The sequence below is a fragment of the Sciurus carolinensis genome, chromosome 2, assembly GCF_902686445.1.
Source record: "Sciurus carolinensis chromosome 2, mSciCar1.2, whole genome shotgun sequence".
NCBI lineage: Eukaryota > Metazoa > Chordata > Mammalia > Rodentia > Sciuridae > Sciurus > Sciurus carolinensis.
Window position 1 is genome coordinate 148,156,121 of NC_062214.1, and position 20,542 is coordinate 148,176,662.

Sequence of the window (20,542 nt, forward strand, 5' to 3'; positions counted from 1 at the left end):
AATCCAGTCAATAAAACGTTCAAATAGAACATTACAGCAGCTCAAGCAGAGTGACCAAAAGGAGCTAGCATAAAGGAATGCCATTCAAAACACAAGCTAAAGCATATTACTAAATAATTGGACGTAACCTTATCTCTACAGCAACAGAGCAACAATAAGAAGAGCATATTGTCATCCAAAAAATAAATTAAAAGGTATCTTTTATAACAGACTTTTCGGGAATTGAGGGAACAGCTAAAATCCCTGTAATGTGTCTATCCATATTTCCCATTCTACCAACCTTCCTCTCTCTTTGAATTCCCTGTACCAATGCCCTAGATGCCTTATCCATGAACTCACATGGACTCTTTTTCAAATTTAACTAAAAGCTACACACAAACCAATGTGTGTCTTTTAAATTACATCTAATTGTCACATACAAATTTCTGCCTAATAATGATCACAAGGCTACATTAAGTTGTACTAATTCTCAGCCTTATAATTTAACACCTTGGTCAGAAAATGCTTTGATAACACAAATATTTTAGCAAGAACACTTAAAAGAAATGATGTAAATTTCATCATATCAGCATATCAGGGAAGAAAACATATTTATGACCTAACTGGAAAGACAGCTGTTTGCATTTTTTCTATTCTTTAAATTAGAAAATGTATTTTCAAGTGTTCTTTGGTGAAATAATAATCAATTTCTATTTCACTGGTAGGATATTTTTAAAAAACTATATTTTACCTGGTATTGACTAGAATGCTTGATTTTAAGGAATAGTAAGAACACATTCGGATTTCTTCATTATGAGAATAAGTATAGTATATTACAAAATGACCATAGAGCTGGGTGTGGTGGTGCATTTCTGTAATCTGAGCAGCTCGAGAGGTTGAGGCAGGAGGATTGAGAGTTCAGAGCCAGCCTCAGCAACTTAATTGCTTAGTTAGCTTAGTTAACTTAATTAGCCTAAGCAACACAGGGAGACCCTGTTTCTAAATAAAAATATTAAAAAATATTAAAAAGGCCTGGGGATGTCGCTCATGGTTTAAGTACTCCTGGGTTCAATCCCCAGTACCAAAACAAAACAACAACAACAAAAAAAAACCACACACACAAAATTCAACCAAACTAATGTAATGAGCATGTTCACTCTACTATACATACCAGCAATAAAATTCATCTCTAATGAATATACAATATTTGATATTTACTCATTCCTCCAACTATTGAAAATGTTTATAACTTAACTTCAATTTAATATTTCTGCTAAGAAGTTCTATCATTGATATTTCACATTTAACTAAAAACACTGAAGCCAATGTGCTAGATGAGATTATAGAAAGACTCTTTGCTTTTTTACAAAGGACATTTTCATTTACTAACCACCACACCGTAACTAAGAGGCTCCCGTTTGCCAACCACTTTAAACATATAATTTCATCTCATTCTAGCAATATCTGTAATGAAGTAAGATTCTTTGGAAAAAATGTTAATCTAAATGTCTTAGGGCTTGAAGGAGAGCAGTTGCCATGTATGCTTCTTCTCTGGAAGTAGGAAACTGACATACTGACAGCACGGTATTTGCAGATTTCCTCAAACAGGTGTGTTAGGGTCAGAGATTATTTGTTGGCTAACGATACTGAAGAACCATGTATAACATGACAAGAGCACAATCAAGAATTAATATTCTCAAATTCTATAAGACTTGATCTTGCTTGTGTGGACCTTAAGGCTGTAGGTTAGCTTTGTGCTGATGCATTTATTTATATGTACCTTATTTCTTCTGTTTTGTCATTGTTGTTACTATTGTTGTCCTGCTTAAAAAAATGAAATGACACAGTGGTTGCTGTTATCTCATCAATCTGTAACCTATCCCACAGCACATTATCAGTAAGATTTAGCAGCAAAGTCAGTTCAAACAATTAAAGGACTATGAAGAGAACTATGAAGAGATCCACACCCGGTCTTTCACACTCATGCTTCTTTATATATGGTTGGTGAAATCTTTATATAAACCAGTATTGACAATGGAGATGAAGACAATGGACATTACCATTCTTTGGATGGTGAATGGATGGTGAATTAAACTACTGGGTGATCTGTTTTTTTTATTTGCCCAGAACTATGGGTTTCCTGGGATCTGTAACTGTGAGCCATGGCAAACTGGGATGGTTGCTTATCTTAGAGATGATACTTTGATATAATCTATGCCAGGATTTTTGGTAAATAAGAAACATGACTAGGTACCTCCGTACACATATGGGAATTATTGTTATCTCTATCATCAGAGCCATTAATCTATAAAATCAAATTTCATAGACTTGAGAGCAAATATCCTAGAGATATTCTTAAGAGTTCAAAAACCATGAAGAAATTGTAAACTGCATTTTTAGCAATGGAATCATTATCTACAATAAAACTGTTCTTGCAGATTCACTAGACTAGTAGAGCCTTGAAAAGAAACAAGTCATAGTCTACAAGTTCATAATCTAGAAACAGTTTAAGAAAAATGAAATGATTTTACAATTATAAAAAATCCTATTATTCTATTTTAGTAGATCCTTATTTAACTGACTAAAACTAATATAAAATGAATAATTAGAGCTTATAAAGATTTGGGGCATGGGGGACACTGGGGATTAAATTCAGGGAGATTCGAACACTGAGCCACATCCGCAGCCCTATTTTGTATTTTATTCAAAGATAGGGTCTCGCTGAGTGGCTCAGTGCCTCGCTTTTGCAGAGGCCGAGTTTGAACTCACAATCCTCCTGCCACAGCCTCCTGAGCCACTGGGATTATACACATGTGCCAATGTTTTCTGGCTGAGCTTATAAAGATTTTCTTATAAATAAGTTCCAAGCTTTTTAGTCATAATCTAATATAATTAAAATAATAAATACTTAAATAGAAAAAGTATAATCTTTGAGTATTCTAGATATTTGCTATACTCAGGCTATTTGATGTGGTCCAAGTTGTGTTGTGAGATAGTATTTCAATAATTTGTATTCTTTTGAATAATCATAGTAATGTTTCCCTTCATTTGACTAATAATGTCTCTTTTATCTTCTTGTTTTCAGTGATCCATTGTTTCTGAAATATAACATCTTCTGGAGGAGTTACTAGTTTTTGAGGGATATTTTATATAAAAACTCATAGTCTCAAAATAAATTTAAATACCAGAAACCTAAAAAATGTATTGCTAGGATAACAAAATATACAGGTATAAGGAGATTCCAGCAACATGCAAACTTCTTGTTACTGTTACTATGGTAATAGAATTTTGGAAAATCTGGGTCATCTTGTTGCTCTGGAAACTGACTCAGGAAGGCCAGAGTCAAAACTCCATAATGACCATTGCTGTTGTCCCCAAATCTCTGCCTAATCATCAACAATATTTTAACATTTCTGAAGTTACATTAGTAAGAATAGAGCACATATGAGTTTGATTACCTGAGGAAGTGACAAAGCACTTAAAAATGAAGAATCTTTTGCATGTCAACAACTGTGCAAGTTTCTTCAATTTCCTTGACAAACTTATTTATTTCACAAAAATGTTTCACATTAAATATTTCTAGTAATAATAGTTACATACAGAAATGCCCAGAATATGCACTCATTTTCATAGATTTTTTCTGAAAAAATATTAATATCTAATGTACTTCTAATTAATCCATTGATAATTAATTAAATCCACAATTATAAATTTATTTCAAGAAGAGTCACAAGTGATGAACACAGTATTCTACTCAGTTTCAGATTTTTGTTATTATCTTACCAAGATGGTTGAGGACACGGGATTATATTCCTTCTTTCTATTATCTAGGTCAACACCTCAATCACTGGTACCTACTGAATGTTTAGTATTTGCCAGAAACTCTTCTAAGTTTTATATTTTTAGAATTTACAGCCTACAAAACCAAATGATGTGTATTTGTTATTATTGTTTTCATTCCTTTTATTTTCCAGAACTTACACAAGATCAAAGAAGTCAAGTAACCCCCAAAATTGCAGAACCAAAATTTGAAAAGTAAACTTTTGAATTTTATAATATGACTCCTAAAAGGTAGAGTTATAGGAAACACCTTCTCCATGACAGCATTCTAATAACATAGACTGGAGTCTGTAGTAGTAAATACTGTTGTTTAGGTAACATGACTTATCTTAATTAAAAAAAATCTGTAAAGAATTCATGTTTTGAATATGAATGCATGGAAGGTGAAAATGGGGTTTTTCCCTTGTATTTCACATCATTTCATCATCATGAAAACAAGAAAATCAGAAAAAAAAAATGCCCACAATGCATAGGTTTGCAGACACAACATTTGTATTCCTATTTTAGTATTTTGACCATGGCTTTAAAAATTAATGATGATACTATTACAAAAGTGATGTTTGTCCCTCACTAAAATTTCATCTTCTCCCTTGGAGTTGCTTTCTTTCTATTACTCTAAAGCCAAGAATAAAAGGCCAGATGTACTCTCAAAATAATTCCTTCCTTAATTTCTAGTGAATAAGATGTTCGTCATTTTCTTGCTTTGATCTAACATGATATGAACTTATTTCTGAAATTTAAAGGAAAACCACTCCTAAACACAAAGAGCACTTTCAGTAATTCAAAGTCCCCTTCCCCAATTGGTATGCTGAAGTCCTACCCTCCATTGTAATTCTATTTGGAGACAGGGCATTTAGGAAGGTAATTAAGGTTAAAGATATCCTAAGAATGGAACCCTAATCAAAAGGGAAACTGTCCTTACATGAAGAAGGCATACTGAGTTCTCTCCCCTTCCTCCATGCATGAACAGAGGAAAAGCCCGGTGAGAACACATCCAGAAAGCATCCAACTACAAGGCAGGAAGAGAGGCTGCACCAGAAAACAACCTTGGCAGCACCTTGGTCTTGCACTGTAGTCTCTAGAACTATGGGAATATAAATTTCTGTTGTTTATGATTCCCAGTCTGTAGTGTCCTGCTATGGCAACCCACTTGTACTAATACTAGACATCATTATATTTTCAATATGTATTTCTCACAAAACTAGAGAGTCATTCCTATAAACCATGATTGTTGGTGAAACAACATACCTACATTCTGATAAATGATGCCAACCATTACTTAGATTTTATGGCTGTCCTCTATGGGCAGGAAGCTGGAAAATCCATACAGCTAAAGAAAATGGTCAAGGTTAGTACTCCAATACACTTGACAGAGTTTCTGCTGCTGCTTCCTAAAGTCCATTTGAACTGGTTGGCCTTCTGTAACTAACGGCACACTTATTTGTGTCATAGGAGGAAATGTCCATGTATTTTTGTTTCATGCCCACATGTATCAGAATTTCTATAATTAAAATATTATTTATCTTTCATAACATCTAGGTAAGTAGGTTGCATTTCTCTAAACCTTGAAGAAGACTGCCATGAAAGTTCCAGAGTATAAAGACATTTCACACTGAAGTTCATAGTAATCACTGGGCATTTATCTTAAATTCTCTAAGAGTTATAAAAAATAATAAGAGAATAGTTGCCTAACATAGACAAGAGAGATTTTTAAAATTCTTCTTCTATGATAATTTATTAGTACAGATTGGAGAGAGATGAAGAGGAAGGAAATGAAGGAAGGAAGGGAGGGGAGGAGAGAAAGAGAGAAAGAAGATTGGGGAGAGGGGGAGGAATTAAAGGAGGTGATACAGGTCTCCACTAATTCTATAGCCGGTAATACTTTTGTGATGAGTTGGTTTCTAAATGTAACATGCATTTAAGGAAAACATCTTAATCGGATAATTTTTATAAATGCTGAGGTTGAACATACTAAAAAAGGGGGCTTACATAATTAAGTAAAATTAGCCCCAACTGTTTCATTTCTTTATAGAATTCATTGTAACTGCTTACGAAGGTACAAAATACGTTTTTCATCCTAATATGGGTAACCTACTTAATTCTTATTTGCCTTTGAAATTATGAGATATCAACATGTAAGTGCTGGAAATACATTAAAATAAATGAAATGTTTTTCCATAATTCCTGTATACCCTTATGTTGTAAATACACATAATCTGAAAAATTTAAAATAATTTATACTCAGTTGCCATAATTATGATCATTTCAAAATACACATACTCTTATTAAGATTATGAATTTACAAATCTTAACGGGTTTCTTTTTTAAACTATGAGAAATAAAGCTACATTAATAATTTACCAATTAAGAACTAATATAATTTTTCTTCCAAATGGGAGTAGTAGAGTAATCACAATGACTTCAGGACCCTGCCATATGTCAATTGGTAAATATGCATGACAAGAAACAAATAAATCTGGCACTTCATTACTTCATTTTATATATATATATATATATATATATACACACACACACACACACACACACAAACACACACAGACATACACACACACACATAATTCTATGATTTGTCATGAAAAGCTTTAAGACATTAGATAAGGTATGATGCATATTGACACTTCTGTGACAGGAGATAAATTCTGAGTGTCAGGCAATCAATGGGGCCCACAAATTACTGGACACTCTCCTCAGCTGACCTAAACTTATGAGCTACAATGCCAATTCATAGTGAGAAGTTAAGAAAACACATTGACATCTATAGGTGACACAAACTTTTAAAATGACTCTTAGACACTGGTTTTCTAAGTACTATATACTGATTACAATTAAAAATTGACTACGGAGATGTTGCAGTGAAAACTTTTCTATATAAAAAGTTTATTTATTAGTCAATTAATTGATCTTCCTTATGAAAATAATTTCCAAAGCTAGCACATTTACAAACAAATAAATTTATGGAGGAGGCTAACAAAACATATTGCAATATTTATAATATACTTTTTTTCCATCTCAATAAAGTGCACATTCTCCTTTATATTTTGCAAACCAAGACTAAAAAATATGGGCATTTGGGGAGGAAAGAGGAGGTACTGAGTATCAAAGTAGAACAAATTATATTTCATGCATGTATGATTATGTCAAAAGGAACTCCAATATTAAAGTTATACATAATAACTATATATTATATATGTAGTTATCTTTATAATGAACCAAAAACAACATAAAATAAGAATAAATATGGGCATTATACCTTGTCACTTAGAGATTTACAATAATGAGACTCCTAAGGAGCACCTGATTTCACACCGATTATGGCAATGGTGACTTAAGCAATGAACTAGTCTTTATGCACTTGTCAGTTTATAGACCAGTTTTCATGAAGATGCTCTAAGCTTAATTTATTCCTGGTACCCTTTGAGAGTTACCTTGATGATTTCACCTATTTGAAATGCACAAGCCCTTCCAACTATGAGCACAACCAGATGGGAAAAGTTCTGAAGCAAACCTGGTTTGAATATGTAAAGTACTAGGCATGTTACGTGCCTGTGTGATTGCAGATATTGGAGAGTCAAAAATTACTTGCTTAAATTTTAAAACTGATTATTTACCACAACTAATTTTGTAATGAACATCAGTCTAAAATTTTGTCAAATAATTCACGGGGGAGAAAAATTGATGTTTTTCCTTGTTTGAACAATGTAGATATATATTAACTAGAAAAAGTTGAGAATGGGACAGAATCATGAAAGGTGAAACAAAACATTTGTTTTCACAGCACACCTGTGCCCACTATATAGTCCAGACTCTCTTTTCTGAGCTGGTGATTGTTAAAAATCACCTCAAAATTAAAATCACACAGATGCTTTTAGAAGACTTCAGGAGTTCTGTCACCTTTCATGATAATTGTCCCCATTCAAATTTAAAGTTAAAAGTCCTTATTTATTTCTAATAAAACACTGTGGTTTGATTTTCAATTCATTTTCCCTGGCTTATGAAAATTAAGAGCTGGTTAGTCTCCTATTTAATCTTACATGAGGATCAAATTTGTGGACATAATAAAACCATATATTTTTATAACATAAAAATACCAAATAGAATTTTATTACACCTCTTACTGTTAAATATTTTTTTGTGTATGCTAATTTCATTTATTCTCAGAACAACCCAAAAGGAATACTTTGATTGTTAAAGGACAGCTATGTAGTTATATGTCAGATGATAGAAGACTACTTGACTTTTAAGTATCTTTTAAGTTTTCCTGTTTGTATCTCAGTATTATAAAGGTAAACCGAGATAATAAACGTGACTTTAAAAGTTAATAAAGCACTTCAAGAAGGCTGTACCATAAGTAACAATTTGTCAAACTTTTCTGTTGTCATTCCACTGTAATGCCTTGATCCATTCCAAGGACCTTCTTCCACTTTATTTTTTCTCTCTGCATCATCTGTATTTTAAATATATATTAAAGCTAAGGAAATTAGTTATAACTGTTCACAATACATTTCATAATGAGAAACAATTCCAACTAGTTTTCATATGTTAATGTCTTATTTTTATTTCACAATATCCTATGCCTTTCTTTAAAGTGACATGAGATTAAATTTTATGTCTTATACCCAATAAAATTTTACATTTTCATTTCTGTGCAACATGATTCTTTAATTATTGATCATGTTTACTTTTTCCCACATTGTTCTTATAACTTTCTTCTAATGACCTTTATGTTACTTAATAGAACATTATCCAATTTAAAGCAATTTGCAAATTTGCTAATATCCCTACATATGTTATTTCATGATAGGGGCCCAAGGAGTTTCTGATAAATAAATGAATGAATGGAAAAAATATTAAATATTTAGAAATTTTAGAAACTTAATGGAATGTGTTGATAATTCAATGTATGAGCACACTTTGTTTCTTCCAATAAAATCACAAGTTTAATCTTTTCATCAAAATGAACGGATCAGAGTTCTGACCAGCTCTTTGTTGGAAGAAATAATAAACTATATTTCACATGTTTTAGACATATCAACTCATTAATTCTTTTCTACTACTTTATAAGTTTATGAGGAAATAAAGCAAAAAGATGTGAAGGAATTTACTCAACTAGTAAGAGACAGAACCAAGATCTAGACCTAGACACACATACACAAAAAAAAGCCATGAAAAAAGGATCTTTAATACTCTTTAATATACATATTGAAAAGTAAAAATTATCACTGCCACTGAAAATTGGATTTCTCAAAACCAGTACAAATACTGATTTGTGAAGATGATTCTTTATATACAGAAGATTATTAATTCATGGGCTCTCTACACTTTCTTTTAGCAATCTCTTCATAATTTGTTTGCAGTTATTTTGAGATCTGTATTATAAAACACAGGCTAACTTGAGTAGCAACCATGTTAATGTTTTGACATTTCCTACAAAAATACTGTCCTAAAACACCTATTTGAAATTAGCATTTAGCTTTCTTGACTTGAAACACAGAAAAAAAAAGGTTCTCACTTAGCTTTGGAATCACAAAACACTTGTAGCAAATTAGATCATGAATTTGTATATGAAAAATCTAATATTCCAAAAAGCCTCTGTGAATAGGCTATAGACTTGCTTATGGTATTTGTGAACATATTTTAAGGAAATATAATTTTGTATGTTTGATACATAAACACATTTCATAGAGCATACTGCAATTAAAATTTATCATTTATTTATCAAAATCTTTTCATATATTCCAGGTTTTTCTGGAAAAAAAAGGTACTTATTCTACAAATATTATAGAAAACATTTGATCTATAAGGTCAAAGAATGCTTTTAAAAATTACAGACAGTAGACATATAACAGAGAGTTCCATACCTGTCTTATTGGAAAGTCTAAATGACACCATCTTATCAGGTATATTACACACATTCCTCACTGAAGCAATGCAGCTGTAATTAGCGTAGTCCTGAGGTCGAAGATTCTTTAGTTTTAATATCTTTGTTTCACCCTGAAAATGTAGAAAAGGGTCATTAGAAAATTCAATTGTAACCAGAATGAATTAGCAAAGAATGGTACTATGTTGTATTAAATTATATTATTATTGTTAAAATATGGCAGATTGTCTTATTTTCTTAAGGAGCATGCCCTAATTTAAAATTTAAAAAATGCATTTTAAAATAATGCTGTAATATGCTTAGAGGTAAAAACTAACAGACTACAATGAAAATTCATAACATTTTCTTTGCAAACTAACTTCCTAGGGGAGAAAAATCTATTTCTGATGGTAGTTATGCAAATCATTATGCAAAGATCAGAACAGTACACTTAATAATAGAGTTTATTCAACAAACACTGCAATCTATGCAGACCATGACATAAAGCATTATGAAAGAAGACCCTGAAGAAGAGCTAATACTGTTTTTAGAACAAAATTAATGAAGCAAATCTAATGATGGGTAATTAAATTTACATACATTAATATTTTGTGTAAATGGAGCAATGCTAGGCGAAAGATCAAAACTGTATGGAAGAAATATTTGTGTTTTTATTGTTTTTGTTCTTGCTGTGTTTTATGTTCAGAAGCTCAAGCATTAGGTCTTCCGGGGTAAATCTGTGAACTGTAGAGGGACCCAAATCAGGCAAGTGGTCAGAAGCATCATATACTCCTGATGGGCCAGGAAGGACCATGGAAAAACATTAGAAAGAAATTGTTCAAAACATGCAAAGAATAAATCAGAAAAAAATCCTCTGACTCAATTCATATTAGATTCTTTAAAATTTCTTTCCCTTCTAAAGTCATTAGCACATCTGTAAACAGTACTTCTCATAAGAAAATTCACTTAGGGTAATAGCAAAACAATGTCCCAATAATTTCATATTTGGGAAAATTTTAAAAATATTAACTTTTCTCAGATCACATCTGTGCAGGACAATGTGCTATTTTTTTGTTACTGTTTTCACTCTACTTGGGTAACATTAGTCAAGTCCCCCAAATTAGTCAAGTCCTTTGCAATAATTAATGTGCTATTAAGAAGAACTGGAATAGTTAGTGATTTAATACAAAAAGGTACTCCTGTTCTTTGGCAATAAAGCTTAGTCAGACACAGGGAACACAATTTTCCAAATGTGTCAAACGAACTCCACTGCTGTATACATGCCATTGTAGATGTAATCCTTTCAAATCATTTTCAAAATTTGGCTTTAAATCAGTCACACCTCAGCATTTTCCTCAGTGGAATAAACAATAAACTTTTATTTTTCACGTTATGAAATATTCACTATGATCAAGTTCATTGGCATACCCATCATGTCACGTAGTTACTGTTTCACTTTTTTAAAATATAAAATCTGATTATATTGTCTCCCTGCTAAATTACAAAAGAATGGTTTGTTTTAGGAAAAGAAGTTGCATTTTTTTCTGCACACACAAATATAAATGTATCCCACACAAATAGACACAAGAAGACTGTTTTGAGACTATATTTAAAAAACATGTCCTTTTATGTTACAGAGCTCTTGTAAATTAATTATATAAAATGCTTACAAAAATGTGCTTACAGTCCTTGAAATAAAATGTTATACTAAAGTCAGGTTACTCAGACAATTTTTGAATGAGATGATACATCTCCTCCCTCTGTGACACTTAACTGCTAGAGATCCCTTTGGTTTTCTTACTTTCAGAACTTAACTAGGTATTCCCTGGGATTCTATCTGTTACACAGTTAACCTTGCTTTATAAAATCTCCCTAGGTGACAGATTAGTTTTTGCTGATGAATTCCTACTACAAGCCTCATTCTCCTGCCCTCTCCAAAGTCTGTATCCTTATTCCAGAATTCTCCCTTAATTTTCAGATACATGTTTATCTCTTACTACTCAAATTTTGAACCAGCATTTCCATTTGATGCTTCAGAGACACCCAAAACTCAACATTTCCTAATTTGAACTTCAAATTTATTCCTCTAAGCCCACTCTTATTTCTTTAATAACTGAAATCTTAGACTGGATTATAACTTCTTATTAATATATTCATTATCTCTCTCACAGCTAGATCCATTTATTGACCTTTAAACATGTTCAGTCTCAATAATTATTTTTATTTTTAATTGTAATGCTTTAAACTCTATATTCAGCTAAAAACTCCCCTCCTGATTGTGCTTATTATAGTTTAAGGACAACAAACTGCAATTTATCCAGGATTTTTCCAAATGTTTATTGAGGTCTAATTAACAAATAAAAACTTTGTATATTTAAGGTGTATAACTTGATGTTTTGATATACTTATATGCTGTGAATATTTTATCCCAGTCAAGGCAATTAACATACCCTTCATTTCACATTGTTACTGTTTTATTTCAACCATTTTAAAGTATGAAATCAGATCATACCAATGCCATTTCCCTGCCAGATTACATGAATTACTTGCTACTGTTCTTCCAAATAAATGCTATACTATTAACATGACTGTCAAACCCTAAATTATTTGCATTTTCCTTGCATCTCTGGTCTTATTCCATTTTCTTAGTGCCTAATGCACATCACTTCCAATGTCCTCCTTCTGCACACTATTTACTTCTGTGCCTAATGAATTTCATCTAGTTCTTGGATGATAACACTCCTAACTTATAAAAGTAAGTCTTTCCTCACTTTTTGAGATTGGAGAAATCTGTTTATGAGCTTTATTTCTGTCATTTTGTAATTGTCCAGTTTTATATTTATTTGGGCAATGGATTGCTAGACTCCTCCTTTTGTCAGTAGCTACCTAGGGATTACAGATTATGTATGCTTGCTCTCGGCATTGGATTCTGAGTATCACACACACTTAGGATAGAAAAGATTCTGTTAAATCAATGTTTTTTTAAAATTGAAAGTACTCTAATTACCTTTTACCCAGGACTTTTCTTAGTGCATATTTATTTCTGCAGAATTTACTACTTAGTTGGTACCTGATAAGAATTCAATAAATGTTAAATAAAAGAAATATAATCAGAAATTAGACACACTTAGGGAAAAAATGTCATTACTATATTAAATGATCAATAGAAATTTGTATATATAATAAAATAAAAAGATTATATCATTTTAGTAACAAATTTTCTAGATTATACTTTAGTTTGGGAAAGAAATTTGCACAGATAATACAAAATATAAATCAGGTGCAACTGAATCTTACCACAAGAAATAAAACTTAAATGTAAATTAACAGAACTTTAAATGACATACGGATATAGATACAGATAGTAATGAAATAATATACTATATAAGCAATTAAATATTTACATATAACTATATGTATAATTACTCCTTCTAATTCTGAAAAGAAGCAACCTCTAATGTTTCTGAAAGTTTTAGTGTATGTAGTACAAACTCTATAAGCAATTGTACACTGGTAATGATTCTCAAATGCATACAATAACCACAATTATTTAGATGTATAATCAAAGTCAATATACTCAACATAGAGTGAATTATACTCCATACTACATCTTGTTTCTGTTTTCATGGACAGATTCTTTCTTAATTTATATTTTATGGATATCACTTTTTCAAAACTGCATTATAACTGAACTTACTAATGTCATTAATGATGTTCTTTTATTCAAAGTTCAATAAATCTTTACTTAATGATTCCAAATTTCTCTACTTATGTTTCATATTTTAGATCATCTTTTCTACTTGAACAATCCTTCATATATAGGTAGTTATGAGCACAATAATTTATTCATGCCTTGGTTGATTTCCATTTCACTATTATACAAATATAAATCTTCAATCTTGGGCTAATACACTCCTCATAGAATCCAATCCATTATCATAGTGTCAATTAACACCTACATGTGGATAATAAAAAATATCTAATGAAAAAGAAAATATCACACTTGGAAAAATCACCAATAGAATTGTAATTAACAATTCTAGATTTTCCTATTTTTTTCCTGTCATTTTATATGCAATACTTGCTAGTGTTTGCTCTCTTCCAGGTTATTTTCTTTTTCTTTTCTTTTCTTTCTTCTTCTTTTTTTTTCATTCTTAACCTGTAAAGTTAACCTATTCTGGTTTTCTAATTCCCTTGGTGGTTTTTTTAAAGCTATTTATTGACATCTATTCTTCCAGAATTACACAGTCTTCTCCAAAAATCCAGACACGTCATACTTCACCAACCAAGAATAAATATAATTTGTTTCTCCTTTTTAGAAAATTTTTCCCTCCTGGGTTTTTCTTTGACCTTTCTCTACATCTCTATCTCTACTCTGACCTGCACTCTCATCACATATTCTGATAACCATCTGATGGGCATTTTCAAAATCATATAAACTTAGTGAGTTCATTATCCTAGTCCATTGCTGACTCTGCCACCTCCCATCAGTTCTCTCTTTGGATGTTGTTACATTGATAGTGAAAACCACCATCATTCCCCCTCATTCAGACTTACAATTTATGTTATCATTCACTCTTGAGTGTTTCTCTTCCATATGTAATGACAACAGTGCTTTTGATTCTTCAATGTTCTTTCACAAATGACTTTTCCTTTCCACTCTCACAGGCATGGTACTTGCCTCAGACCAAAATCAACCATTGATTTAAAAAATATTTCTGGGTTATATGTTCTGGCTAAAGTAAATGCTGCTTGCTACGGAAAACCACAGTTCTTCTTTACCCTAATAATTAAGTATTTTGCAACCAGACTAGTCTTCATGCAGCAAAGAAAGTTAATTGCTTTAGTTGTTATGCTGACCATGGCATGTCCTTTCTATCAAAGTTTAAAGAACAGCCAGTTGCTGAATTAAAATTAATTAAGCAATGGAGGGAGTGACCTGGTCTAAAGCTTTGTTTCTTCATCTTCATATAATTTTGAAATGGTTTATAAGTGGTATATAAACATAAATGGTATCAAATAAATCAAACAAGGTGATAGAGATGGAAGTGTGATCAGATGGAACATCTCTAAGAAAGTCATATTTGAGTTGAAACAAGAAGGACCTCACCAAATTTAACCTTCTCTTTTTTGTAACTATTCTAAACCTGATTTTCAACCTTATCATGATTATTTACTCCACCAAATAACAAATACCCCATTCAGTCATTTTGAGTATTACCTGATAGCCATTATTTCAAAACAGTTTTCAACACAAAAGCTGTTACCTCTGAGTCAATCTCAGTCTGTTCTTCCTACATGTTTTTGTTTTCTGAATTAATATTTTTGTCTATTTATATTAGTAATATTTGAATATATGTGTATATGTTTTCTGGCATTTACATTACATATTTATATTGATTTTTCCTTTTCCATTTTACGGGGCATTTCCCTTTAAATTGTAATCCCTGTCATTTGTGCTGTGTTTGACATGTTGTCAAATCAGTAAAAACTACAGGTTAGAAAGCAATAAAGCCAATTCCTTGTCTTGCACATTTTCAGCAAATAGTTTTGAACTATTTGAGTCTAATATTAATAACAGGAATGCAAAAGTAACATTAAAGATGGCTACAAGATGGATTTATGAACCTGAGGCAAGGGCCATTCACAGAAGAAATGAATAATCACTTATGGACAAGATACCATAAAAGGCAAGCAATCCCTAGAGAAATATATAAAATAATCAAGTATATCTGATCCAGTAAAACTGAAGTTTGCCCACTAAAATTCAGAGGTCACTTATGCAATAGATGTGTCCTTGAAAAGTAGTGTATACTTGAATTTTTGTGGTGAGGAATGGTTTTGGCAATTAGATCATTCAAAAAGAAAGGAAATAAATTGGTAAGAATATTGAGAATTTAAGCCTTAAAATGAGAATGCAGGCTACATTTTGAGATGATTTCCAGTCCTCAAAGATCAACAATTATGCCTTGATAAAGGAAAATGATCTGCACATGAATATCTTGTTAATTATTATTTAGAACAGAGCAGCAAAGTGCGCATATAAGAAGAGAACACAAGAGAGAGAGCAAAACCTCCAGGTCCACTATTTCTCAATGGTTCTGGATGAATTTAGAGGATTACTCTTGTAGTCTAAAGGTTCCATATCAAAAGGCATGGACCTATAAAAGTCATGTAAAATAGTCTCCAAGTGAGATTAACTTACAAATTATGTCAAGAGGGACTGAAAAATATAAATAATTATAGGCAGAATTATGAAATAATTTGAACTTTATCATGTAATTCACCACATTCAGGAAATTATGGAGATTTTTTAAAATGCATATAATATATAGCAGATAATACAAATATATGTATATGCATGATTGTGTCAATCTATCCATCCATATTATCAAATGGAAGAATGTATGTGTATTGTACACATAAGTATAACATATACATATAATTATGTATATGTATATAGAATTTAAACTTTACCAATTATACCTGCTTTATCACAAAACATTAATATTATTTTGTGGATAACATAAAGTTGATGTTCTGTTATGTTGGGAATCTTTCTGAATATGAATTTCCATGATTTTTAAAAGGAATTTTGAGTTGATTATTGTGTAATTGTATAATTAGTCTATTTAGTCTAATTATAACTAATTATGTAATTGATGTAAATATGTTCAGTCATGTAATTAGTTGGTATAATTACAATACACAAGATGTTATGAGCATCTTCACAAAAGTTCTAAAAAATGGCAAATGAATATGCAATTTATAAATTTAAGTATTTTTATTGAACAATAACAAAATAATTTGTAGCAAGTATATTTAAACTTTTAAAACTATATTTTAAAGAAAATGAATAAATAAAAGGTACATTATACATTAGTTAGTGACCTTACCAGTGTTACCATTGTTCTAGTTAAAAATTATCCATTACCTCAAACAATATTTCCAAGCTACTTTTAAAATAATTGGAATTTTAAAAATACCTATTTTAGTTATTTATAATTATCCTCAGATATTACAAAATGATAAAGCCTTTCAGTTTAGATTCACTTTTACAACTCTAATTTATTATAAACTTGTACACGAATAGCAATATATGCTTGCCTATGTCTCTCAGTATTGAGTAGAGGTATGAAAAGCGTAATTATTTCTTTTAGGCTTATGATTTCATATCAGTCTCAGCAACACAAACCAATTTCATTCTGGAAATATTACCTATAAAAAGTTATAAACAAGATTTTGTCACTCAATAGGATTGTAAAATAAATATTCAATCCAGATTGATATAGTTATTAACCTAGTCTGAATGGGCATGCAAGATAGAGATATCTCATTGTCTTAGAAGTTCTTTTTATTAAAATAAGACATTATTATTGAATAGCATTATTATTGAAAATCTAATATCCTTCAAAGAAATTTAATTTTCTAACATTAAAAGAATAAGTAGTTATATGATCCATCTGAATTCTTATGCAATTTTGTTCCAGTATGCCCTCCCAGCTTCACAGCACAATGTTCTCAGTATATACCAATTATTGTTCCTGCCAACCACAGTCATTTTTCACATGAGGGAGCCCTCGGAGTCATTGTCTTCCTTCTGTATTACCTGCAGGTGTCAATGTTTCCTATGAAATGCAGGATTGTGTAACCTATTTTGACAATAGTTGGTTTGTGTAATAGTCCCTGTTCAATTTTTCCTTTATGTATCAATAAAGTTAGTAAAGGAAGAGTGTTGTGTAGATAACCTCTTTGTTTCAGGCAAAGCTTTTTATATTGTATATTGTAGATTTCAGATATTCTAATTGATATTATTTACATTATAAAGTGATAGAGTACATAGGCTACAGACCCATAAAGATAAATTATTATTGAATTTCTCTGCTATCGTTTGAACATCCATTCCAAAACTGATGTTGAAATCTAATTGACACTGGGCCAGTTCTGGGAAATAGGACCTTTAGGAGGTGATTATGCCATGGGGGCTTGATCCCCATAAATGAATTAGTGCTGTTACTGAAGAGTGGGTAAGTTAATTGTAGAAGTTGTTTTGCTGTAAGAGTGAGCTTTTCCTTCATCCTCTCCATACATGTTAGCCCACAGGAAAAAGGCAGTCATCAAAGATGGCACCTTGATATTGGACTTCCCAGTCTCCAAAACTGTGAGAAATAAGTATGTTTTCTTTATAAATTGGCCAGTTCATAATATTGTTATAGCAGCAGAAAATGAACTAAGGCATGTTCTAACACAAACAAGTTAACATGGAAAGTTTTCAAATTATAAGGTATTTATGGCAGTTGATGGGAAAAAGATAGTTCAATAATATATAACACCTAAGAATAAAATATATACAAACATAAAAAACCCAAGCATAATAAGCAGAAATATCATAAAAATGATTTATATTTTATTATGAATAAAATAATTTATTTTAGGAGAGAAAATAATTAAGATACATATATATATAGTATTTTATATTCTATTCACTCTATATAAGATTGATTCAATTTTTCTTAAATAACTTTTAATGACTTACTAGATATTGTCATTTTTAACATAATTAAGGCTCTATTCCTAAACTAAATTGAAAAGGAAAATGAACAAAGAAATTAAATATAGATTTTTCCTAAAACCAAAGTCAAACATATTTTAGATAGATTCCTTCATTCCTTGAGAAGTTTATCATTGCAAATTTGGAAATTAGAATATCTTATTTTAAGAAATATTTTCTCTAGGAGTCAAATAAATCAGTGATATTTATAATTATATACTTTATAGTGAAACCTAGGTAAAGTTATGGGTAAAGAGATATAAGTTACAATACAGTAAGTTAAAAATAGTTTTTAAAAGTTGACCTTTTAAATTGAATTACTGTACATAAATCAAGTTGTATGCATATTTCTGTTCTATAGTCTTATAAACACATTGTTTTTCAAAGGAACAGATTTGGAAAAACTGTCTTTTCCAATAGCTATAGTATTGCATGCTTGCTGAATTAGGTTAAGTGTTCTAGTAGAGTGGGTAGAAATACTGGATCTTAATTCTTACCTGGGTAAAAAAGGGTTCATAAATCTCAACTCCTTTGTCAGATCCTTGTAGTAACACCTCCTGGCCACGTCTCCAGCTATACCGAACAGGGGGATTGGAATTGGCAACACATCGGAGGAACACCGTTCTTTCATAGTAAAACTGTTCCTTAGCTTCTCCTATACTTTGATGAACAGTTACTACTGGGTCATCCAAATCTAGAATAAAATAAAAACAACCAAGTGACAATGTGATGAATTGTATGGCTTCTAAAGCACTGCACATTTACAACCTAAACAAAGATGCATATTCTTGATACTACTTATCAGTAGGTTCATTTGTTTCATTTCGTTAATTGAACTCATTTACAAAGAAATTTCCAGTGAAGAGAAGTAAAATAATGTGACAGTAATTTCTTCAGTGCTCAATTTTTTTGTGACAGTACAAATGACCTTGTGTATTTCCAACTCTTTGCCAATAGCCACATGTAACAGAACTCCAGGAGAGATATCAAAAGTCAGAACTCTCATATTCAAGAGTTTAGACAACACGATGAACCAGAGAACTCAATAGTGACAGAGAAATCAATATCATGCAGTCCCATTGACTCTTTCATTTATTTCTTTAACCAGTTATTAATAACACATTAAAAATCAAAAGTTTATAAATTATTATAATCTTTATATAACAACAACATTTAACTGTTAAATTTTACCTTCATTTCATTCATTGCTAGGTTGAAATGTGCTAACAGATGTTACTATTAAGAGGCATTAATATTTCTACCACAGAATTTTAGAAAAAAATCTACGTATAATTTTATAAGTATTGTAAAGGACTATACACCACCAGGTTTACCATTTTCTGGGAGAGACCAATTTGTAAATATCTTGGACTTTGTGGTTCATAAGGTCATTGTCTTAACTACTCACTTCTATCTCTATAGTGTGACAGTACACAAGGACAGTAGGTAAATCATTGAAGGATGAAAGTCCTTTCTGTACTCTGGTGGCATTTGGCTAATGGGTCACAGTTTTTCAGTTCTCAATTTAGAACTGAAAATAATATATGTAACATATTAATCTAACTACTATTATTTTTGTGAGACTTTTACCCCAGATTGTTTTCCTTAAGAGAAGAAATTAAGAAGTGCACCTCTTAGAGCAACAACAAGCACTTAGTTCGGTGCGCATCAACTTAGGTAATGCAAACACTTGCTATCAAATATTACCTTTACCCACATGTCCCCATTCACCTTTATCATTATGAAAGGTCATTTAACTTTTATGATTTTAAATTTCCTTATTGATAAAATGAAAATAATAACAGTACCATATTATTCAGGCCCAAATGAGATAACCCATAATGTCCAAAAAAAGTTAGCTTTTACTGTTATACTACTTTACTTTTGTTGTCATCAGGGTGTATTTAAATATCTCCCATTTACACCATATTATTTTCTTCATCTCACCAATTCATAATGTGCACAACTCGCATTATAAATAAGTACAGATAGGTCTTGCCCATTTCTTCAGGCTATCTAATACTTCTACATGACAAGCACTTTCATGTGAAAACCTGAAAAATAAACTATAGTATTTATATGAACATAAGAATAAGAAAGTATATGAGTATATGCTATCCTGTATAATTAAAAGATATTGCTCATAGAAAATATTCTTTTGACATAAAAAATAATAAAAAGTCAACAAAACTAGTGATGTAATAGCTGCCCTATGGAATCAAAACAAAGAAAGCAAAATTTCACACTTTCTAAAACTATTTTTTTTCAGTACTTGACAGTACTATACTTTGATT

The 20,542-nt window shown here is 31.0% G+C and overlaps 1 protein-coding gene across 1 annotated transcript in view; it reads right to left on the reverse strand.

The window, feature by feature from the left end:
* Mdga2 (MAM domain containing glycosylphosphatidylinositol anchor 2) overlaps positions 1-20,542 on the reverse strand; it is a 757,479-nt gene that overhangs the window by 254,530 nt on the left and 482,407 nt on the right. Inside the window, exons 4-5 of the mRNA XM_047541595.1 lie at positions 18,746-18,942; positions 9,699-9,831 (exon numbers count right to left, since the gene is read on the reverse strand). Coding sequence (XP_047397551.1) covers positions 9,699-9,831; positions 18,746-18,942 — 330 coding nt within the window. The remainder of the gene's footprint in view (positions 1-9,698; positions 9,832-18,745; positions 18,943-20,542) is intronic.